The 25,299-nt window shown below is 40.2% G+C and overlaps 1 protein-coding gene across 8 annotated transcripts in view; it reads right to left on the reverse strand.

The window, feature by feature from the left end:
• Positions 1–25,299, reverse strand: part of ITGAV (integrin subunit alpha V) — a 133,842-nt gene that overhangs the window by 93,244 nt on the left and 15,299 nt on the right. For 7 of the 8 annotated variants that reach the window (XR_014079817.1, XM_081581058.1, XM_081581054.1 and 4 more), the window contains exon 1: positions 9,709–10,215. The exons of the other annotated variant lie outside the window; for it this stretch is intronic. Coding sequence is in view for 6 of the 7 variants with exons in the window: in XM_081581054.1 (XP_081437180.1) it covers positions 9,709–9,893 (185 nt within the window). In the remaining variant the exon portion in view is untranslated. Of the gene's footprint in view, positions 1–9,708; positions 10,216–25,299 lie in introns of those variants that run through there. 8 annotated transcript variants of the gene reach the window in all.

The following is a 25,299-nucleotide window of genomic DNA, read 5'->3' on the forward strand; positions in this document are numbered from 1 at the left end:
CTGCTCTCAGTGGAGCTGCCATTCCCTGGGGGGAAAGTCAAGGAACTAGCAAAGAAAATTAGTCACTGTTACAAGTGCTACAAACGAAACCAATTGGCTGAGAGACATTATTCGGGTATGGGGAGAGGACACCTTCTTTAGATAAAGGAAAGCTATCTCTAAGGAATGCAGGGGAGAGATTTTCTTCAGATAAAGGGATATCTAAGGAAGTTATCTTTACAGAACCAGGAGAAAAGACTTCTTGTAGGTAAAGTCACAAGTGGGTTTACCTCTAAGTACACTGAAGTGTACATGATTAGAAGGAAGTTGCCAAAGAGTGTCTTGTGTATTGGGAGTAAGGGAATAACGGAGTGGGATGGAGAGGTTGAACAAGTCAGTCAATCCTAAAGGAAATCAACCCTGAATATTCACTGGACAGATTGATGCTGAAGCTGAAGCTCCAATACTTTTGCCACCTGATGAGTGGCTCTACTGAACAGCCAACTCAGTAGAAAAGACCCTGATGCTGGGAGGGACTGAAGGCAAAAAGAGAAGGGGGCGGCATAAGAAGAGATGGTTAGATAGCATGACCGACTCAATGGACATGAATCTGAGTAAACTCTAGGAGACAGTGGAGGACAGAGTAGCCTGGAGAGCTGCAGTGCACGGGGTCACCAAGGGTCAGAAACGACTTTGTGACTGAACAACAACAATGGAGAGGTGGAAGGGAACATCCCAGGCAAAGGTACAAAGACGCAAGGCAGGAAAGAGCTTACAAAGAAGAGGAGCAGCTGAAGGAGAGCAAGCTGAGAATGGCACAAAATAAAACTAGGGCGCTTGGCCAAAGCTAAACCACACAGGGTCCTTCAGCCAGAGTAAAACTTTCGGATTTTCTCCTCAGGTCCTTGTGAAGCTTCTGAATGTTTTTTAAAGCAAGAGAAAGACATAATCTAATAAAGAAGATGAAATTTGGTGCCTTAGGGGAAACAAATAAAGGGGGAGGGGGGCAAAAATGGAACAAGAAAAGTGAGAGAGTTTCAGCAGCTGAGGGAGGAGGTGACAGTAACTGAGATTGGGAGGATAGATGGAGAAAGAGATGGATGGGCAGATTTGGAAAATATCTGGAGTAGAATGAACAGGAATAGCTGGTGGCTTGACTAAGGTAGAAAGGGAAGATGAGATGAAAGAATAATACCTCGGTTTCCTTCTGGAGCGCAGGAGTGGGAGAACCATATACTGTGCTAGAAAAGCACAGAGAGTAGGGAAGCAAAAGGCAGACTGAGTATTTCACAGGAAAACCAAGAATTCAGTTCCCAACACCTGTGAGACACCTACAACACCTGTGAGCTACCCACCTGGTGATCTGTGTCTCTAGGAGAGTTCTGTCTTAGAGATAACATGGTGAGAATGTCAACTAGGAATACATAGTTTCACACAGAGAGGAGAGGACCAAAGAGAGGAAGCAACAACATTTAGGAGTCAGAGAAAGAGGACAGCGTAAAAGAGGCTGAGCAGAAACTAAATGAACTGTAGAAGAAAACAGGACGGGAGACAAGCACAGAAGGCCCTCGATAAATGCTACCACTGTTACCATCTCATTTCCTTATTAAACACTAAGCCGCTTACATTCTTCTAGCAAAGAAAATACTCATAATTGCTTTTCACTTTTTTGTGAAATTATGAACAAACCTACATCTTAAATATGGAATGCTCTGATTTCTTTTTTTTTTTCTGAGCTAAAAGATATTTTATTAAGGTTGTAAGGTAATCAGGGCATCAAAGGAAAAGTCATAAAACTGATTTGGGGGAAGTACTGGAATGCTTTGATTTTAACTTGTATTTATCAATTTCATTTCTTCTCGATGGTATCTGCCAAATCCTATTTAGACCAGTCAAGAGCTGGCTGCATGAATTACTTGCATCTTGCTTTCAGATACTTATCTCAAAACTCCACACTCAAAGACAAAATCCCCAACCAAGCCACACCCTGTTGAATAAAGTTTTATGCAGTCATATTTGGCATCAGTAAAACACCAATGCTGGCTCATTCTCTTCATAGCCAACTAAGCTTTCACTCAGCAAAAAAAAAAAAAAAAAAAAATCTGAGTAAGAGAACCCTTAAGCCCCATGAATAAGATAGCAGCTCAGTTATCATCCTACCCCCCTTTTCTACAGCGGAGCTGGTTAACAGCTAAATTACACACACACACACATCCATACACACATATATATATGAAATCTGCCTTTCAACAGGTCAAAAATTTGGCCACAAAATTATAAAACTGCCCCTCATCATCGGAATTAAATGATTCTTGAATACAAGATAGGAAAAAACAAAAGTATTTCTGAGAAGTATACTTTTCAGATCTATGCCTAAAAAGGCATAGGATCATTCCTGCAGTAGCCCTAATAACGGTAATACAAGCACAGGTGTGTGTTATGATTTTTGTGTTGTGGATAAAGGACAGGTTCCAGGACATTAGGACAGAAGAGTTGGTTCTCAGAATTTATCTAAAAACCTACAAGCAAACTCATTTCTGAACTGTCCTCACACAGCACACTACAGAGTCTTTAATAATTTTTTGTCAAAGCACTTCTTCCTATCTTGTAATAAACTGCTTCCATGAATGAAGGATACCTTCATTCATCTTTGTACTGCCACATAACAAGAACTTTAAAATAGCTTTTTAAATTGACAACTGAGTGGCAAGTACATTTGATAGTTATAAGTCTCAGTTTTAACAGCCATACATAAAAAGCCACCTCCACTATCGCCAACCCCTGCAGAATGCAGAAACCATCCTCCAATAAACATCTGATTATTTAAGTTTTCCTTAAAATAATTTCTTTCTGTAACATATCGCTTCTTAATCTTGGATTTCAGATACTTTCTTTACTTGGCACTAGAGACAGAGAGGGCTGGGAAGTTGGTAGGGGATATGAGTTTCAGCAAAGACAGAAAAAAGGGCGCTGCAGGAGAGTTCTGAATGGAAACTGCACTCACTCTATTGGTAGCACAGAGCTCGAGTTCCTTGGATAAGACCAGAAACAAGGCTGCTGCTTTTCATCAGACCATTTGCACATTATGGGCATGAAATGACGGTAATTAGATGTGCTAACCAGGGTGTTCATCAAGTTTTCCTAAGCATACCTTCATGTGCAGTCTTGCACATTGGTGAAATGCCACAGAAATGGTAGAATAATATAAAAGGAATGTGTGAGCATTCTCAGCTTCTAAATGCTAGGTTAATGGGAGGAATAGGAGGGGAAAAAGCTGAGAAATAAAGTTCTTTGTGCAAAGTGTCAACATGATATTTAAGTTATTTTTAAGAGTGTTAGAGAAAGTTCTAAAAGAGCAAAAATGGAGAGATAAAAACAGTAAGACTGCCTTAGACAAATGTTAAGTCCTAAAAGGGAGAGAAAAAAATTAAGCATTTGTAGAGAATAAAGAGTACAGGATGGTACAAGATACTACATGAGAAAATTAAGACTATAAGAGCAACACATATCACAGAGAGTAAAAGCCCATTAATGTGCTGGGAGGACAATTTTGTACCATGTGTCTTTCTGCCACAGTAACAAAAAACAGCCTGTTAATAAAACACCTTATAAATAATTAAATCATTTTACTTAAGTTCATCGAGGAATATCTAATGAATGTCTACAACAGCTTAATTAAAGGAAAAGAAGTGACAGACCAGAAAAAAAAAATGTGATATAAGCAGCACTGTCCAATGGGCAGTTTGGGACTAAAGGTTCCAATCACCATATAAATCATTAAAGAAAGTCACTGTAAATCTCTCAGCCTCAATTTCCACTTCCATTGTATGGAAATAATAATGCCCACTACAATTACTTAAAAGAGAAATTTTCTGAATGTGAACAGTACAGATAAAAGCAAACTTAGAAAATATGACCACGTTATAAAAATACCAGATGATGACATCAGAGCTAAAAAACAACGATTAATAAAATTATTCCCTAATAAAACAAGAAATAAATGTTAAAATCTCTTTTTAAAAGACCTTTTTTTCCTCAATTTTCTCAAAGGGTCATTAATGAACCCAAAGGCAAGCTCCCGGGAGAGAGGTAAAAAAGAAGGTAGAAAATAGTTGGCTTGCAACATTTCCTGACAATGGTGGAGAGTTGGGAAGATACACAGGGTTAGTTGAGGCTGACAGAGATTTCTCTGATAAGCAACAAAAATGTGAAATTGAGCAACTTAGTTTCACGTGCTCGCAATTTCCTGACAGAATCCACCTCCCGCCAGAGTTTGCCCCAAAACAGTATCAGAATCCCCATTTTCACTCAATGACTTGAGTTATTTTCATTAAATGGTTTTAAAATTAAGGTTTACATATATGAGCAGGCTATTAATATCATGCCAAGAAATTCTAAAATATAAAGAGTAGAATGTGTGTTTGAGGGAAGCAGGTGAAGAAGAAAGAGGGACAGTAGATAGTCAAGGAGAAAGACAGGGAGGGACAGAATGAAGGAGAAGAGAGGAGGAAGCGCAAAAGAGGGGGAAGAAAAGGAAATTAAAAAAGGAAGGGAGGCAGGGAGAGCGAGAGGAAGGGGGAGGGGATGTGAGAGAGAGACAAGCGGACTTGAGAAGACAACCAGGAGGATGCCCTGTGGATGCACTTCTAATCCAAGGTGTACTTTAAGGGCAGCTGCTTCAGGGAATGTGACCTTGCCTACCAAGGAGAGACAACCAGCCAAACAATGACAAGAACGTTTTTCAAACCCTCCAAATGAACTAAGTTATTTGGCTGATTTCAGCTTCGACTTCTCCATGATAAAACATGTTTAACATATTTTGGCTGACTCTGGCTGACCAGTGAGGTTTCACCAAAAGGAACTTCCGAAAAATTATCATATACATATACAGAAAGAAATGTGTATAATATTGTGCAGAATGTTATTTCAGAGCTGTAATTCCAGTCTCATTTACTTTTCATCAAAAAAAAAAAAACCAGCTACAATCAACATTTATTTGATATAAAACAGACGGATTAACTAGAAATTCTACGTATTTGCTCTTTTCCTCCATAATATCTATCCTATAAACCTTGGGCCTTAATCAGGAGAAATCAACATAGGACTTGCTTTCTAAATAAAAATGACAGAATCTATGAGTGTATATTATTTATGATAAGAAAAAAGGACCGATATAGCCAGAGCCACACTACGTTCAGTTCATGAAAATAACCTGTGTTATCTGGTAAAGAGTTGTGAAGTGAAGTGAAGTCTCTCAGTCGTTTCTGACTCTGCGACTCCATGGACTGTAGCCTACCAGGCTCCTTCGTCCGTGGGATTTTCCAGGCAAGAGTACCGGAGTGGGTTGGCATTTCCTTCTCCAAAAGGGTTGTGAAGATGGTTACAAAGACGAAGGGAGAAGTAGGATGTAAGCTTCTAAACGTAGGTGCAGACTGGGACAGGCTGAAAGGGGCCTTCATCCAGGTTAAGCAGTTTGGACTGCATCTCTGGCCATGAGAACTTGTTGAGGAAATTTAAACAGTGGAATACCAGGATCAAAAGATGCTTCAGAAAGAGAAAACTATTAGAAACATGTAAGATGTTTTGCAGGTCTAAGAGCTAAATGATGAGCAAAAGGGTGATGACCTGAGTACCACAGACCATGCTTGTGACAGCTCGTCAAAGTACAAGTGGAAAGCAGTGATGGGTGCAAGAAACATTAGCAAGGAAGAACTTCCAGGACCTTCTCCCTGGTGACTAATCACTGACTAATATTAGGGGTGTGCAGTAGGAGAGATAAAGAAAAATAGAAAATGAGAGGGAGGAATATGAAATTATTTCCAGGGCGACAGAGAGAATGAAGGTACCATTAATAGAAGCAGAGGTGCAACTGACATCACTTAGTGAAAAAGTTCCCTTTCTTTTTTGTCAAATTGAGGCAAGACAGTCTAGTCAAGGAGAAATGACCCAGAGGCTGTTGAATATAAAGTTTGAGCTCTGCTTTGAGATGGAAGATGCAGACAGGGAAGCAGTATGGTTTTAAAAGCTCTCCAGGTGTTGCAAACAGGAAGTCAGGACTGAGAACCATTTTGCTGGACGGTCTGCGACCAGGGCACATCCACCCAAACCTTGTCTTCGGGGTCACAGGATAAGAAGTAGCTGTAAATAAGGCTCCAATCATGTTTAATGGGGGGAAAAGCAAGCCTTATAATCTAGTGTTGCTCATTATAGCATTATTTTAAAATATATGTAAAATGAGAACTGTATAATATGCCTTAAGAATAAGAAAACTGTTCGTTTTCTTCTTAAAATTTGAACACAAAAATTAAATTGAATTTGAATTTCATTTCTTCTGCCTTTTGTTCCCATCTTTTGTATTTTATCCCACATCATCCCACTCAAACAACTTAAGGCTGCAAACGCTTCTGGCCTCAGTTCCCTCATCTGTAAGAATGAGTTCATCTGCTTCCCTTCTTCCCCTAGGGGTCTGTGGTGTAGAGCAAAATGAGAAATCACAGCAAAAGTGCTTTGTAAATTATAAAATAGGTCAACCAATGTAAAATACCACCATTATTATAACTAAGCCTAGGGTGTAATTTTTAACTCCTTCAATTCCTCTCCATAAGAAAAACATGCCTTTACTTCTTGGCCTGTATATACTACTTAAACTTTATGTAAGTTTGGCAATATAGTCACCATAAATTAATGCATACAGGAAAAAAAATAGGGAGTGCCAATGTTTTATTTTTCATAATTACTTTTCCTTTTCTTCTGAAGCATAGCTAATTTACAATGTTGTGTTAGTTTCTGGTGTACAGCAAAGTGATTCAGTTTTATGTGTGTGTGTGTGTGTGTGTGTGTGTGTGTGTGTGTGTGTGTGTCTATGTATTCTTTCCCATTATAGCTTATTAGAACTTATTATAAGACACTGAATATAGTTTCCTGTTCTATATAGTAAATCCTTGTTGCTTATTTATTTTATATACAGTAATTTGCATCTGCTAATCTCAAACTCCTGATTTATCTTTCTCCCCTACAGTCTTTCCCCTTTGGTAATCATAAGTTTGTTTTCTATATTTTTCACAATTTTCAAATCACAATTTTTCTGACGTTTCACTTTAAACCTAAGGCATTTCTGGAGAAACTTTACTGAAGTCACTTTAATATTTTTGCTTAGTATGAACATTGATGCGTTAGTTTTCATTAGGGTATGGATATAATTTGGTAGCAATTTTCTGTAACAAGAAAAATGAGACATAAAACAGTCCTATAGCTTGCCAAAGGTATTTAGACACCTTCAGAAACCAGAAGCAGCAGGAGACCTCATTGCTTCCTCATTAATCCAGGCACTCTTCCTTCAGAAGAAAGGAATTTTTAATTAGCACTTTTTTTAACGTGAATTTTTTTTTCCCTTTAGATGTTTATTATCACACCAAATGACAACAATAAATGCAGCTGCTGATACTGTAAATGGCATTCTCATGCACCTGGGATTCCAATGCTTGTTAAACTTTAAAAGTACCTTTCTACAAAATTAAGCACATTGTTCTTGTTTAGTCATTTCAGCCGTGTCTGACTCTGCAACCGCATGGACTGTAGCCACCAGGTTCCTCTGTCCATGGGATTGTCCAGGCAAGAATACTGGAGTGGGTTGCCATTCCCTTCTCCAGATCTTTTCAAGCCAGGCCATCTCCTGCACTGGCAGAGGATTCTTTACCACTGAGCCACCAGGGAAGCATAAGTTTGCATCAATCTTTTTTAAATCTGAAAAGCTCAGAAGTAGACACCTTTGTTTATATATATTTTGGGGTTTTTTAATCTCAAAGATGATTTTATATTTTTTTAAGTTAGGCTATTTCTAGAGCTCACTAGTCTATTAGTAACGAAGTTAGGGAAGAAAGTTTCAAAATGTTATATGAAATCAAACCAACTTCAATTTTACCTTACCATTAAAGGCCCAAGTGGGAGATCATGTAAACTTGTGAGGTCACAGTATATTCAACAACTACAGTGACTAGTCACAAATTAGACATCCAGCCTCGCAACCAAAAAATAGGAAATATGTCATGCGAACAGTCGACATTACTGCATTTTCCATGGTAAAAACACTTAAAGTTTATCATTTTATCGCATATCTTTCACCACTAAACTCAGAGGGTTGCCACAGAATTAAGAGCAACACTTGCAAAACACTCCATCAACATGAAAGTATTTAAATGCTAATTCTTGTTACTGCAACTCTTGACAAAAGACAATATGTATTTTCAAAATTATTAGAATTATTAAAAGAGCACTCTGAGAGCAACTAAAATCCTCTGCAATATAAAAGCATACACTTAAAACTATCTGGAGACAAAAAGAAATTTAAATAACAAAAAAGGCTGAAAATATGATTACATCAAATGAGAAGGCAGTAAATGCTTCCTGAAGTTAATGATTATTTTTATCACTTTGGAAAATCTGTGCTCAGGTCTCATAAAAAGCAATGACGCTGGAGAAAACAAAATTGAGTTCACTACAGAAAACGTAGTTTCCACCAACTGCTTCCAACAGATTTACTGCTGCAAAGGTTGTCACCAAAATGAATGATAACCAGCAACTCTCAGTAAGAATAAATCCTGATGAATATTATTAAGAGTCAAGGAAAAATACTTAATCATCCTCAAATTAGGTATGTATGACTAGGAAGAAATCGTTCTAAAAAGTACTGACCATTAAAATTATCCTCCCTCCTCCTCCCCCAAAAAAGCAATACTTTAAAATACAGAAAAAAACAAAACTATGTTGCTACGATTTATAAGAGCTAAGAACAGTTCTCCCTGTTGGAAACAAGATTTAAACATCAAAAGACAGCCAGTGAACACTGATTAAATCAGTATTTCTAACGCTAAAAAAGGTGGTGGGTGGTGAGAATGATGTCAGCGTTTGGTGACTGAGACCACTTTTAATCCAATAATGACAATAACTCAGTTCCAAATCCTGTGCAACGCGAAACGTTGGCAATTTGAAACATAACTGAAACGACCTGTAGTGAGTGAAAACTCAGCAAACACCCTTGTTCTTTCTGAACAATGACCCAAATAATGATCACTATAAAAAGAACAGATGACACATCCAATTCATCTGTTCAGCCTCCAATGTGCACAGGTCTGACAGTATCAGAGATAAGACACAATGACTTTCCTACGACAGAATGGTCACTTTAGTCATCTTCTGATGACATTCTTGTCTGGAAAAGGAGCAGACTAGGAGGAACAGGATCAGACTGAGAGGCATAAAGAATGAGGGAGGGCTTTGGGGAGAGCGAAAAACACGGGTGTTTAAGTAAGTCTGTGAAGCAAAAAAGACGACTACAGGAAAGGCTAACTTTAACTGGTATTGGAGAGAAAGAAGTTCGGAGATGAAACTGACCAAGTCCAGGGCGCCCGCAGAGGCTGCGCGGTATTCCGCCGGACTAGCCTTTATTGATTTCCCTCTTTTCCCTAATTTTCAGCACAGGTCTGCTTCAAAGCGCTCCCTATGAAGAAGTGAGAAGGGGGAACTGGGTGATGAGCAGTGCTGCGGTTCACCTCCCCCAAGTATTTCATCCACCCAGAATCTAACTCGCCCAGTGAGGGGGAGGGAAGGTTAGAAGGAACGGACAGAAAGACGCCGGGATCTTTTGCAGAAGTCGCTCCCTATGGGAAATCGCAGGGTGGGTGCGCTTGATGGCGGAGGGGGCCAACTCCCCTTCCAAGTGTGGCCACTTACGAAGACGCGCTGGGCACGAAGAAATCCACCGCGAAGCCGAAGTAACTTCCCTCTGGGCCGGAGTACTCCGCAGGACTCTCCACATCTAGATTGAAGGCGCCGCAAAGAGGCAGCAGGATTCCGGGGAGAAGGAGCAGGAGGCGGCGGGGGCGAAGGCGCAGTTGCCGCCGCGGCAGAGAAGCCATCGCCGAAGTGCGCACGGGGCGCCGAGCCCGGAGCCGCGGCCACCCCTCCCGGAGCGCACGGTGCCCGCGGCCCGCCGCCTGCGCGCGCCGAAACTTGCCAGCTGCTCGCTTCCCCGCGAGTCCCGGACCGCGCTGGGGGAGGAAAGAGAGCTGAGCTCGGAGCGGCCGCCCGGGAAGTGGGGCGCGGGGCGCGCGGGGCGGGGACAGCAGCGCGGGCGGCCCCCGCCTCCCTCCCGCTCGGCCGCTCAGCGTCGCGCCTCTGGCTCTGGACTGCCGGGATGGGCGCCGCACCCCCGGCCGGGGTCCTGCCTCGGCCAGTGGGAGGAGGCAGAGCAGGAGGAGGAGCCGCCCTGGAGGCTGAGCCAATTCGCAGGAGGAAGTGGGGGAGGAGAGGCAGCCTCGGACTGGGGCGAGCCGAGCACACTTCCGTGCGCGCTGGCTATCACCTCCTGTCCCGGGAACGGGGCTCGAGGATCGAGGCCCCGACCCTCAGAGCCCGGGCCAGCGGCAGCGCTCCTAGACTAGGGCCTCAGACCCAGAGCCGGAGTTGGGGGTTTGGTGGGGGGCGATGGTCGGTGGAGGAGATGCTTCAGCGTCCCAACCCTCCCGCACCCTACGGAATGCCAAGGGCAGCCGGATTCCGCCGGCAACTCTTGTGCGACTTTTATCTAAAAATGAGTAAAGCTTTGTCCGTTTCTCGTGTTTCTGGTACTTTAAAGCCCTCAGGCACTCACAGACGAAACTCTGTAATTAACGGTCGGTTTCCTCCCCAACTCTAGCCCACACACAAACGCTGAACTTAATTATAAACTTTCAAAACGCTAGCACAGCCTCTTCCAGGCGAGTCGTATTAAAGCTGATCTTCAGCCGACCACGAAGGGATGGGCAGGGCAAAGAACCGCAATAATCGTTTTAAATTACGTCAGATTAGTCAAAACCTTATTCCTAGTTTATTAGTGTTGAAGTACGATTTTAGACTTGGAAGAAGGAATCGGCACCTGAGGTCCTTTGGGGCTAGCTTGCTATTGGTGTTTTCCACCCCGCCCAGGCCCTGGAGCAGGATTGAGGACTGAACCTTGACCTTTTCTTTTGTATTCACAAGTCCTAGCACCTTGCCAGACAGTTAGTAAGCAATCAATAAAATGTTGAAGGAATGAATGAGAAGAGATGAAATGATGAGTAAACTTTGCCCAGAGACTTCTTCATGTTGTGTATTATGTGCTAAAGAATTTGGTGAACAAGACAATATAAATGCATTGTTTGGATTTTAAAAACAGTTTAAAAAGTACTAAAACAGTAATTTTGAATTTGAACCTAAAAGCTCTTAATCCTGTGCAGAGATATGTATGTAAACTAAAATATCTAATTTGAATGTATAGTACTTAATTGCATCATATACTTTGATTTTTAAATGTGACTAATGGTCATGCAACACAACCTTAGGCATGTTTTATAAAGTATGGTCCAACACTTGCCTAAAGGAAATTACTATGTGAGATAGGCAATCCTACACAAATACTTGTACGTAAGTATAAATGTACCTTTCTCCTTGCCATGTTCTCTGGCACACAAAACAGGCCATGGGTATGTACACAAACCCAAAGGGTCATCTATGCCTTAAAATCCTGAGAATTAGTTCCCTTGGAAATCCACCACGATAGGGAGAGAAACTGAAACTTGAATGAATGAAGACCACATTTCTATGAGGAGACAAACAGTAAGCCAGGACCTTAAGGCACCCAGGGTTGCGAATGCAGACACGTTTGTTACAGAGTAGTCAGGCTTGAGCAGTCATCCATCCAGCACCTTGCAAAGTGAGGAAGTTTATTATGTGAATGAAGCAACTAAGTCGCTTCTGTCATGTCTTAACACTTTTTGACCCCATGGACTGTAACCCACCAGGCTCCTCTGTTGAAGAAGGAATTCGTGGGGCCTGGACTCCATCTTAGGCCTGTTTGTGCTGATCATGTTCAGCCACCTCTCTAATGGACTCTGAACTATGTGCTTAGTGCCTGTGGAAACGACAACAGAAGGATAAGACCCCCTCCGGACAGGGGAATCTTGAAGATTGTATCCAGGTTACTCATCACCTAAAAGAAAACATACACTAATCCCCCTACCTCCGGACAGGTCATAAATTTTTTTTGTCACCTTGGGCTTATTGATAATTGATTGTTTGAACATGGGGTTATTGTGATTGTATTTACCTTTCCTTTGTTTATGTAAGTCACAAGGAAATTGGGGTGGTGGGTTCAGACACGTACACGTGGGGTATAAGATTTTCGCAAATGCTGGTCGGGGTCCTTAGCTAAGAGGAGACTCTGCCTTGGGCCCACCGGTGTAATAAACTGCACTTCACTATCTGCATCGTCCTTCTGAGTGAACTTGTTTCCCGGAGCGCGTGGCTATAACACTGTCCATGGGGTTCTCCAGGCAACAACACTGGAGTGGGTTGCCATGCCCTCCTCCAGGGGAATCCCAGCCCAGGGATCGAACCTGTGTCTCCTAACATCTACCTGCATTGGCAGGGGGTTCTTGACCACTAGCACCACCTGAGAAGTGTGCATACCAATTCAGCCCATGCTTATTCAGAATCCACAATGTGCCAGGTATTGTGTGCATAGGAGAGGGCAAGAGCGTATTTTATGCTACAAATAAAAACTGTGCTATCCCCCATTCCCATGGCATTCTTTAAAACTACATTATAACAATTTTCCAACTTAGGAGAACTAGATATCAACATTAAGTATAATCACTTTTTAAATCAAGAAAATTAAATAGTAAAAAGATTTTTACTTTGAATTTACCCTATACTCCTTTGTCCTATGCTTAAAATCCTGAGTCCACCGATTTCTGTAAATTCAAATGCCTGAGTTCAACTCCTGGCTTCACCAAATACTAGTTAGTTGTGTGATGCTGGGCAAATCACTCCAATCATTATGTGCCTCAGTTTTCTTTTGAAAGAAAGCTCAGTTCTGTCACCATAAAATAAGAGGAATTTCAAATTTTTATCTTTCAACCAACATCAAGGAGGATTCAGTTCATAATCCACAGAAACCCTTTTGAAATCTTCCTTTTCTGCCCTCCATTTCTCCCAAGCCCTTAATCCACTAAACCCAACTCTACGATGTTTGTTGCTATTGCTTTCCAGCTATTTATTAGGGAGATCGATTTGGCCTTGGCCTTTACAGCTTCACTCCCTTCTGGGTGAAGGCATTCATTTCTTTTTATATTTGTTTTTATTGAGATAACATTGGCTTATTACATTATACAAGTTTTATGAGTACAGTGTATTTCTACTTCTATATACCCTACAGAATTGCCTTTTCCTATCTGTATCACAAAAGATCCCCAGCTAGCACTTGGGTGTGTGGAACAGAAGAGAAGGAAGACAAAAAACTTGTCTTTCTGGGTTTTCTTTCCTAATCTGCTCCCTCAGGGTTCAGTTCAGTTCAGCTCAGTTCAGTCGCTCCGTCGTGTCCGACTCTTTGCGACCCCATGAATCGCAGCACGCCAAGCCTCCCTGTCCATCACCAACTCCCGGAATCTACCCAAAGCCGTGTCCATCGAGTCGGTGATGCCATCCAGCCATCTCATCCTCTGTCGTCCCCATCTCCTCCTACCCCCAATCCTTCCCAGCATTAGGGTCTTTTCCAATGAGTCAACTCTTCGCGTGAGGTGGCCAAAGTATTGGGGTTAGGTTTGTCCAAGTCTCTGTCTTTGATTCACTGCATTTCTCATTCTACACATCGCTAACATTATCTTACTCATTGTCATGATCTTACCACTCGGCACCTCACAAAGTAGCTTTAGCTATATTAAATCAATTAAATTAATTACTCATAGTGTCCCCAAAATGCCATCTTTGTTCACAAGGTCTCTATCTTCCTAGAAAACATTAGAGCTCCTCGTCAACCAGCCTGCATCCTTCTGCAACTTAAACCTACACAATATCCTCTCCCTGGCTCTTTCCTACTCTTCTTTCAAGATGTGTATCAGTCACCATCATGTTCTCAGGATGCATTCTATCAGGAACCATGACTTTTGTTTTTGTATCCTCTGACCTCAATACTGAACACAAAAATGGAATTTATTCCATTGTGCAGAGATTTACTAATAACATTTTTGTTAAGTATATTCAGTATGTGCTGGGCACTGTGCTAAAGCCTTATCAGATAGGTTCTATTAGTATGCCCAACTGAAAGATGAAGAAACTGATTCTCTCTTAGATCGATTTTTTCCAGGGTCACAAAGGTAGTGCGTTGAGACAGATTTTGAATGCATGATTGTCCAACTGCAAGCTCACACCCACTATCACTAGTTACCTCTTACAGTATAGATACATAACGTAACAATACAAGGCTAAAATAAACAAGTAATACATTCAAAGAGATCTGAAAATTTACTTAAATATTTATCTTTACCCTTAATCCACTCGATATGCCAGCAAATTTGGAAAACTCAGCAGTGGCCACAGGACTGGAAAGGTCAGTTTTTGTTCCAATCCCAAAGAAAGGCAATGCCAAAGAATGCTCAAACTACCGCACAATTGCACTCATCTCACATGCTAGTAAAGTAATGCTCAAAATTCTCCAAGCCAGGCTTCAGCAATACGTGAACCGAGAATTTCCAGATGTTCAAGCTAGTTTTAGAAAAGGCAGAGGAACCAGAGATCAAATTGCCAATATCCGCTGGATCATCGAAAAAGCAAGAGAGTTCCAGAAAAACATCTATTTCTGCTTTATTGACTATGCCAAAGCCTTTGACTGTGTGGATCACAATAAACTGTGGAAAATTCTGAAAGAGATGGGAATACCAGACCATCTGACCTGTCTCTTGAGAAACCTGTATGCAGGTCAGGAAGCAACAATTCGAACTGGACATGGAACAACAGACTGGTTCCAAATAGGAAAAGGAGTCCGTCAAGGCTGTATATTGTCACCCTGCTTATTTAACTTATATGCAGAGTACATCGTGAGAAACGCTGGGCTGGAAGAAACACAAGCTGGAATCAAGATTGCCAGGAGAAATATCAATAACCTCAGATATGCGGATGACACCACCCTTATGGCAGAAAGTGAAGAAGAACTAAAGAGCCTCTTGATGAAGGTGAAAGAGGAGAGTGAAAAAGTTGGCTTAAAGCTCAACGATCAGAAAACTAAGATCATGGCATCTGGTCCCATCACTCCATGGGAAATAGATGGGGAAACAGTGGAAACAGTGTCAGACTTTTTTTTGGGGGGCTCCAGAATCACTGCTGATGGTGACTGCAGCCATGAAATTAAAAGACGCTTACTCCTTGGAAGGAAGGTTATGGCCAACCTAGATAGCATGTTTAAAAGCAGAGACGTTACTTTGCCAACAAAAGTCCGTCTAGTCAAGGCTATGGTTTTTCCAGTGGTCATGTATGGATGTGAGAGTTGGACGGTGAAGAAAGCTGAGCGCCGAAGATTGATGCTTTTTAACTGTGGTGTTGGAGAAGACTCTTGAGAGTCCCTGGGACTGCAAGGAGATCCAATCAATCCATCCTAAAAGAGATCAATCCTGGGTGTTCATTGGAAGGTCTGATGTTGAAGCTGAAACTCCAATACTTTGGGCACCTCATGCGAAGGGTTGACTCATTGGAAAAGACCCTAATGCTGGGTAGGATTGGGGGCGGGAGGAGAAGGGGACAACAGAGGATGAGATGGTTGTATGGCATCACCGACTTGATGAACATGGGTTTGGGTAGACTCCGGGAGTTGGTGATGGACAGAGAGGCCTGGCGTGCTGCAATTCATGGGGTCGCAGAGAGTCGGACACGACTGAGCGACTGAACTGAACTGAACTGAACCATTAATCCATCTGAATTTTTTACCAATAAAACATTTTAGTCAATCTTCATTATTGCTTGTATTCATCACTAAATTGTTAAGGTTTGTCTCAGAAAAGGGGCTTCTCTGGCTCAGATGGTATAGAATTTGCCTGCAACGCAGGAGATCAGGGTTCGATCCCTGGGTCAGGAAGATCCACTGGACAAAAGAAGGGCTACACACTCCAGTATTCTTATTTGGAGAATCCCATGGACAGAGGAGACTGGCAGGCTACAGTCCAAAGAGTCAGATGCAACTGAAGTGGTTAAGCATGCACACACACATCCCATCTTCTAATCTCTTCATGTCCTCTGACCTCCTCATCCTTGTGGACAAGGAAAGGCATTGGCGATGATCTCTAGGTCCTCCCCAGATGAGAACCTGGGGCCTCAGTGACCTCCCTAGAATAACTAGGGTGATTATTGTGAGTTTCCATGGGACAATGTCACCTGGTCTCTTTCAAATCTCTTGCCCCCACACTAGGCAGAATAATGATGTCTGCTAAGGAGAAACTGGTTCACATCCATGAATATCAAGAAAGGGAAATGTTTCTCATCCTCATCTATAAGTAACACATTTATATTTTCATAACAGTAGCAAATCAATTGGAAGAAGGCAATGGCACCCCATTCCAGTAATCTTGCCTGGAAAATCCCATGGAGGGAGGAGCCTGGTGGGCTGCAGTCCATGGTGTCGCTAAGAGGTGGACACGATTGAGCGGCTTCACTTTCATGTTTCACTTTCATGCATTGGAGGAGGAAATGGCGACCCACTCCAGTGTTCTTGCCTGGAGAATCCCAGGGACGGCAGAGCCTGGTGGGCTGCCGTCTATGGGGTCACACAGAGTCGGACACGACTGAAGTGACTTAGTAGCAGCAGCAAATCAATTATTTGCAGCATTTAGAACAGATGCTTTTTCCATGTACTAGGAAAAGTTAGTTACAAACTTGTTTCAGATAAATATTGGGGAAATGTGTAAATATCTTCATTCCTTTGTTTAAAGAACAAGACACAGATAACTAATATTTTGAAATTTCAAAAACAAAATTGCAACTCTTCTCTAAACTCTTTTTTTGAAAGAGTTTAACTTAAATGGACTATTGCTGAATAAAACTATCCAGGAAACTTCTTTGGATTCTTACCCTTAGGACTGAGTGTGTTGGTAAGCCAAATAAAATATGTACTGTTTTTTATCGGTGGCTTGATTAATAGGTAACATTTCACTATCTGAATATTTCTTTTCTCTCCACCATTCATTTAGTTTATTCATCTCACTTATACAATCTGGTTTTTAAATTTTCCTCTTTTCTCTTTAATATCATGGGACTTAAAGGTCAAACTGAAAAGACCATATTGATTACTTTTGTATAAAAACCTTAAGAATGTACACATATGAATACTAAAATAGAATATAACTGAAACGGAGCAGGACTCTATGATCCTTAACCACTGCCCCCACCCCCCGCCACCATGTCTTCTGTCTGCCTTTTGCCTGTGGAAAACTTTAGTCAAAGAGTAAGTTTAATCAGAGAAGTGAGAAATGCTGAAATAAAGGAAAACAGTCAAAGGAGACTAAATAATAATAATGTAGTCATTAAGCACAGTCAAGGACCTTTAGTTCTTTCTCCAGGACTATAGATAATATTCTGAGCCATATCCTGTGATCTGTCTTATAGATACCAAAACACCAGGTGAAGTTAACTACATGATGACCAGACTGTACCCAGATATGAGCTGCCACAATTTCAAGAATTGACCTCAAAGAAATGGGAACAAATGGACCCTGGAACTGAAGATTAACTGTATCTAAAACAATCAAGATGATGCTGGTCAGACCACTGATGACCAATTTGAAGATGACTATCAGAGCTGACTCTGCGAAGAACTGACTCATTTGAAAAGACCCTGGTGCTGGGAAAGATTGAAAGCAGGAAGAGAAGGGGACGACAGAGGATGAAAAGGTTGGATGTCATCACTGACTCAATGGACATGAGTTTGAGTAAACTCTGGGAGTTGGCGATGGACAGGGAGGCCTGGCGTGCTGCAGTCTGTGGGATCGAAAAGAGCTGGACACAGTTGAGTGACTGAACTGAACTGAACTGATGACCTTAAATTGAGAACATGAAAATGATAACTCAATAAATAGTCATTCATAAATGAATGAGTGAATAATGTAATTTTCAAGAAGTAGATAAGTTCAAGAATGTCTTAACAGGTTCATTTTATGACTAGCAAAGAAATGGGATTAAGTTACTAACTTCATCTAGAAAAGTGCCTGTTTTTCATTCCTTGTTGCAATTTGGGATTAGGATTTGGAGTTTATGAAGGAGATAAAAATTAATCATGGATAGCAATAGCCTGTGCACTCTTGGAGTTCTCTACATATCATTGTAAAAAAACCACTTTATTTTCACAGTAATCATTCTTTACTCCAAGGACATGCCTGGTTTTCAGAATTTCCCTTCAAATGATCAACATGTTTTAAAATGTAAAAGGAAAATCCATTTAAACTAATTAAATATTACAGACTCCTCTTACATTATAACTACTTAAGGTGATTGAATTTGTTTTAAAAGCCTAAAGTGTTGATGTGTACTCTGGTGTGCACTAAGAAATATTAATAGACCACGTTAATAGATCACATTTCTCAATATTGATAGATCATATAGCATATATAAAAAAAAAATCCATCTTTGGAAGAGGGCAATACTATCTAAGTTACTCTTTAATCCCTAGAAAGTCAAATTAGAGGCTTATAGAGAGCAAAATGTTTGTAATATATTCAGAATTAGCAAAAAAAATCTTTAAAAAATAATACACAAACAGAAATTTTAAAAAATCACTATTTTTTTAGTGTCATGAGTTATAAAGGGAATTATGTGGTATAACTTTAAATGTCTTTGGCATTTGATAGATGATTATTAATGTTTTCCTCCTGCTAATCATTTAGTATAAATGTAGCTTTACTTTTATTGGAGATTATAAATCAAAACCTCTAATTCTTTCTTTTTTTTTTTTTTGTCACACCACATGGCTTGTGGGACCTTGGTTCCCAGTTGTTGTTGTTCATTTGCTCAGTCATGCCCAACTCTTTGCAACCCCATAAACTTCCGAATACCAGGCATCCCTGTCCATCACCATCTCCCAGAGTTTGCCCAAACTCAGGTCCATTGACTCAGTGATGCGATCCAACCATCTCATCCTCTGTCATACCCTTCTCCTCCTACCTTCTATCTTTCCCAGCATCAGGGTATTTTCCAGTGAGTCAGCTCTTTGCATCAGGTGGCCAAAGTATTGGAGCTTCAGCTTCAGCATCAGTTCTTCCAATGAATATTCAGGACTGATTTCCTTTAGGATGGACTGACTGGTTTGATCTCCTTGCAGTCCAAGGGACTCTTAAGAGTCTTCTCTAACATCACAGCTCAAAAGCATCAATTCTTTAGCACTCAGATTTCTTTATAGTCCAACTCTCACATCCATACATGACTACTGGAAAACCATAGCTTTGACTAGACAGATCTTTGCTGGCAAAGTAATGCCTCTGCTTTTTAATATGCTGTCTAGACTTGTCATGGCTTTTCTTTCAAGGAGCAAGCATCTTTTAATTTTATGACAGCAGTCACAATCCACAGTGATTTTAGAGCCCAAGAAAATAAAGTCTGTCACTGTTTCCATTTTTTTCCCATCTATTTGCCATGAAGTGATGGGACCAGACGTCATGATCTTCGTTTTTTGAATGCTGAGTTTTAAGGTATCTTTTTCACTTTCCTCTTTCACCTTCATCAAGAGGAATCAAATCAAGGCCCACCAGGGAATTCCCAAAACCTCTAATTCTTTTTTCCTTCAGCTTTATGATAAATTTAAATACTCATAATCAGATGATCTTTAAAAAATCAAGTCTACAAAGTCATGCATATTTTTATTTTTTCCTTGGAAAAAATGGCAAGAAAATGTCATTAATGACAAAACACAGCATTTGCATAACACACTTGTATGTATAGGTCCTGAAATTTTTCCTTAGATACATGATTTAATCCTACTATTGTTTAGTACTATGTCACCTAAATGATTATTAAAGTATTTTCTCACAAAAATTTATCTCCATGTCCCAAAAAGACATAGCTAGACATATGTCTACAAAACACAATTTTGCAGAAGAAATTTTAATGTATAAAACATAAGGTAATCCTACAATAGCAGTTTATATTAGTGAATACTATTAAAGTTATGTAACTTTATATTAGCATGCAGTTTTTCATGTTCTATTAAATAAACAGCTATAACAATCTGATATATAACTTGAATAAAACATAAATTCATTCACATTACATTTTCTTTCCACTTACAGAAACACTCCACTTTACTAGTCTTATTAAGGAATATGTTAATCATTCATTTATTCATCATATGGATGTTGCCTCTTTGTAACAATGTAGTTACCACATGTGGGTAATTTTATCCCATTTTACAGATGAAAAGAGTAAGTTTGGAGATGTTAAAGTATCCTCCCTTCAAGAGGTGGAGCCCAGTTCCCCTTCCCTTGAGTATGGACTAGATCTCCTGAATTGCTTTCAATGAATAGGATAAAAAAATCATGTGACGGTGCAACTTTGTTGACTAAGTCGTAAAAGGTGTCCTTTCGCTCTTCCAGATGGGAGGCCAGATGTCTTGAGGTGGGAACTTACAAGCTGCCCTGTGGAGAAGTCCATGTGGTGAGAACCTGGGGCCTCTTCCTAACAGCCGTGGGAGTGAGTCCTCTTCAGGTTGGCTCCTTCTTCCCAGTCAGGCCTTCAGATGCTGGCAGGCCCTGCCAACATCTAATCTGAAGAGAGACGCTGAGCCAGAAACTATCCATCTAAGCTACAGTATAATTGTTAGATAATAAATATTTATTGCTTTAAGCCAGTACATTTTGGGGATATTCAGCAATAGATAAGTAAGACAAAGAGTTTAGATCAGATATGTAATTTGCTAAGGTCGCAGAGCTAGGAAATGTTAGAGATGTGTCAGCCAGTCAACTATAGCTAATCATGTAATTTATTGTCTAACTGGGACACTTTAGAGAGTAACAGGGATAGTGATAATAATTATAATGGTACAACAGCTATATACTGGAACTATCTAGGGCAAACTGGGACATAGATTCACTCTATACAGCCTATGCTCTTTACTGCAACACAGCATTGTCTTCTATATAAATTACTGGATACAGTGTGACTTACCCAACAATGGAAGTATAGCACAGGGAAGGTACAAACCATGTACTCCAACAGAGACTACTAGCTGCCTACCAAATATTCATTGTCTCCTTTGGTAATACTCCCACATTGTGTGATGCCAACAATGTGTCTAGCCAGAAAAAACAAAAACAAAACCCCCTGCATTTGCCACCTCCCTTATAGATGACCAGAAGCTGTCAGCAGAAGTTATCAGGTGGAACTACTTAAGAAACCTCTTAGAAGAGGGCTAGTTTAACTATCAGGAGTCCTTTTTCCTTCTCAGTTTCTTTCCTGCTGACACTTGAGAACATGGATATGCTGGTTGTAGCTGCAGCAGCCTCACTGCAAACATGAGGAGGCATACTTGGTAATGAAGGTCATGATTTAAGAATTACAGAGCAGAAAGTCTGGGCTTCCGCAAACCACGGACCCATGATTTCTGTCTTAGTAAATTTTTCTCTTATGTGAAAGAAAAAATATGCCTCTATCTTTGTTTAAGTAGATTTACAAGGGTTTTCAGTTATACCTTGATTAACCTAATCCTAATTGATATACCCACCTTAATTCCTCAAGCAATAGATTTAAGTTTTGAGTACCAAACATTTGTATACTTACTCTGTTTTGATAGAAATTGTTCTTAATATGTTGAACACCCTTCCTACTTTTTAAAGTAGCTAAAACAAAAGCATTGACAGTTTTCTTGATGATACAAGGTTATTATTATTTATAAAAAGGAGAGTCAGCTCACTTTTTAGTGCTTAATAGAGTTTTATATGCCCTGTGGAAGCTCATTCAACTATTGGTATTAAATAAATCAGATATGAATTAAGTTCTGCTAAGCGATACTCTTAGACGGGTTTGTTTGTTCCTTTTAAATGAGTCATTAGAGGGTTTTTTTCTTCTAAACTCTCTACTCTTACTTCTTCTTAAAACTTGAAAATTAATTAAAGATTTCCATCTGTCAATCATTATGGCAGGGGATTTTCATGATATGTTAAATATCTGGATTTAATAGGAAATTATTACATTCAGAAAGGAGTTAGATGCAGAGCTCTTAATCACATAATTGTATTAGGTTTAGCTCATAGAAATGTAAAAGAATTAAATAAAAGGTTTGGTACATATTCAGCATTTTTGTGAAGCAGAACAGCATTTCCATAGTTTTTCTTTTGAGTTTTGAAAAAGTAAATTAATAGTATTATGCAATTATTAATAGTAAATGAATACTATTTTGGAGATAGTTAAAATAATGCTACTCTTTTGGCAGAAATAAGATCCTCTAAGAAGCTGAATTAACTTTTTTATTCTAACTATTTCAAGTTAGTTATTCTATTTCAGTTCAGAATAGCCTTATCATTAAGTAAACAACATTTTTGAATAGTGATTGTAATAAAATGCTTCCATGAGAGAATAAATATTTTCATACATGTAAAATGTCTAGGATAAATACAAGGAAGAAAACTTCAAGGACAACCTAACAATTACATCTGACCCAAAATGCAATAGTGAATGACATTCATAAAAAGAATTTAAGCTAAGGCTGTATGATCATTTGATAGGAATATAATAGACCTTTCTATAAGTATGGAAATACTCTGTATCTATACTATCTCTATTATTTATTTTAGCTACATGTGGCTACTGAGCACTTGAAATATGGCTAGTATCACTGAGAAGGTAAATTTCAAATTGTATTCAATAGCCACATGTGGCTAGTGACTCTCAAACTGGATGATACAGTTATAGATGGTATTTATGGGAGTGAAAGAATTAATTTTGATGGATTCTAAACTCCCTTCCACCTTAATACCACCATAGCTGCAAAAACGTGCAATTAAACTTTATTTCTTCTGCATTTTCTTCTCTATTCGGCACCAAATTATCCCTGTTTCTAATATCTAAAATTAACCAAGGCATTAATTTAGTCATCACAGAACTACAATGTGCCAAACGCAGTGGGGGGAAAAAAATACAAGAGAATCTTCTCTGGTATTAATTTGGGGGGGCATTAATATTTTTAACCTTCTTGATTTTCCTCTAACTACCCTATTTGTTTAACCTATACGCTGAGCACATCATGAGAAATGCCGGGCTGGATGAGTTATGAGCCAGAATCAAGATAGGTGGGAGAAATCTCAGTAACCTCAGAAATGCAGATGATACTCATGGCAGAAAGCGAAGAGGAACTAAAGATCCTCTTGATGAGGGTGAAGGAGGAGAGTGAAAGAGCTGGCTTAAGACTAAATATTAAAAGAAACTAAGATCATGGCATCTAGCCCCATTACTGCGTGGCAAATAGAAGGGGAAAAGGTGGAAGTAGAGACAGATTTCCTCTTCTTGGGCTCCAAAATTACTGTAGGTGGTGACTGCAGCCATGAAATCAGAAGACGATTGCTTCTCGGCAGGAAAACGATGACAGACTTAGACGGTGTACTGAAAAGCAGAGACATTATTGTACCGACAAAGGTCCATATCAAGGCTATGATTTTCCTGGTGGTTACGTACAGCTGTGAGAGCTGGACCATAAAGAAGGCAGAACACCAAAGAATTGATGCGTTTGAACTGTGGTGCTGGAGAAGACTCCTGAAAGTCCCTTGGACAGTCCCCCAAGGAGATGAAGCCAGTCAATCTTAAAGGAGATCAACCCTGAATATTCACTGGAAGGACTGATGCTGAAGCTGAAGCTCCAATACTTTGGTCATCTGACGTTAACAGACGACTCACTAGAAAAGTCCCTGATGCTGGTAAAGATTGAGGGCAGAAGGAGAAGAGGGTATCAGAGGATGAGTTGGCTGGACGGCATCACTGATGCAATGAACATGAACTTGGGCAAACTTCGGGAGATGGTGAGGGACAGGGAGGCCTGGTGTGCTGCAGTCCATGCGGTGGCAAAGAGTCAGACACGACTGGACAACTGAACAACAAGAACCTTCAATAACCCTTCCTTTCTGGGACACCTCTCAAATATGATGTCCAGGAAGCAGGCTGCGGACACCATACCTATATGCTGGAACTCCCAGATTCACCAGAGATTTCTCTGCTTGGATGGAGCAAAGCCACAGGAATTGATGGGGTCATACAGGAGCAATAAGGGTTCTGATCAGATTCAAGTTGATTTTAAAGTGATATTATTTGCGCATGTGAGATGTGAGCTATAAGGAATTCCTACTATTGCTAGCCTCCTTCCCGGTATTTCCCAGGATTCTCAAAGCAGCTTCAGCCTATATGGAGTTCTTAGTCTCACTCGTACTCCTGCATCCGGTCTGTTCATTCATCCCTGCATATAAACTGTCTCAACCCGGATATGGAATGTGGTCCCTTTCACATCGATTCCACAAAGCAACCTAAATGCAAGGTAGCAGGATTCTGTAAAAAGTTGGAGGGTGATAGTGGAATGGGCTGTGTTGCAGCTAAATATTGAATAGCCCTGTTTCTTAAAGCCTTCAGCATTCCTACTGTGGGAATTTCTCCCAACCTGTGTCTCCTTCTCCAATTCCTGACCTCCTATCATGTTTGTACCCACTTCTACCAGGTCCTCTTCTCTTTTCCTCACTCCCAAGCCCCTATTTCTTCACTCTGCGCCATGGCCATGTCTAAATTGCTCTCAATTATTCCTTCAGAATAATTCGGACTTCTCTGCTTTACTCTGTTTCAGCTGTCAGGGACCTATACTGCCAGAATCAAAACTTCAGATAAAAAACTAAGTATAAAAAAAACTTCTTACCCTAAAAAATAGGATTCTACTTCCAGATTTTGAAGTAAAATTTTCTTTTTCATGTGACTACATAACTGTATATTATTATAGTTTCAAAGAAGACTTGGCCATGGTCCTAAAATTAATAAAAGACATTATGGGGACTAGAAGGCAAAACTCTTGAAGAGCATTTATCCTTTCATTAAATTATAGCCATAAACAATGAGTTTATAAATAAGATTTTGTAAACAAGTATGAGACTCTCACAACCACTTATAATACTGTCTCCAATGAAAAACGGTCATGAGCACTAGAAAATGGCGTAACAGACATTGGGGGAAAAATCATATAAAAGTGAAAGCTGTATAGATTTAAAAAGTAACTAAAAATAGCTTGATCCATATACCACACCCGCTTCCCGCCCCTCTCGCTCTTCCTTTTCCGGCTCTGCTTCCTTCTTTTAGTTGTCGCCTCTCCCGTTTCAGGCTTCCCAGTTGACTAGAGAAGAGAGCCACCTGTAATCTCAGGCTCTGCGTCATAATTTAGCAATCCCATTCTAGCTAAAATCCCAGTATAGCAACTCCAGGCAATGATTCGTTTGAATTGGCTCTGTTTGTAATAATTGCTTACCCCTGCACCGA

The sequence above is a fragment of the Giraffa tippelskirchi genome, chromosome 3, assembly GCF_054371585.1.
Source record: "Giraffa tippelskirchi isolate mGirTip1 chromosome 3, T2T-mGirTip1v1.2.pri, whole genome shotgun sequence".
Taxonomy (NCBI): Eukaryota; Metazoa; Chordata; class Mammalia; order Artiodactyla; family Giraffidae; genus Giraffa; species Giraffa tippelskirchi.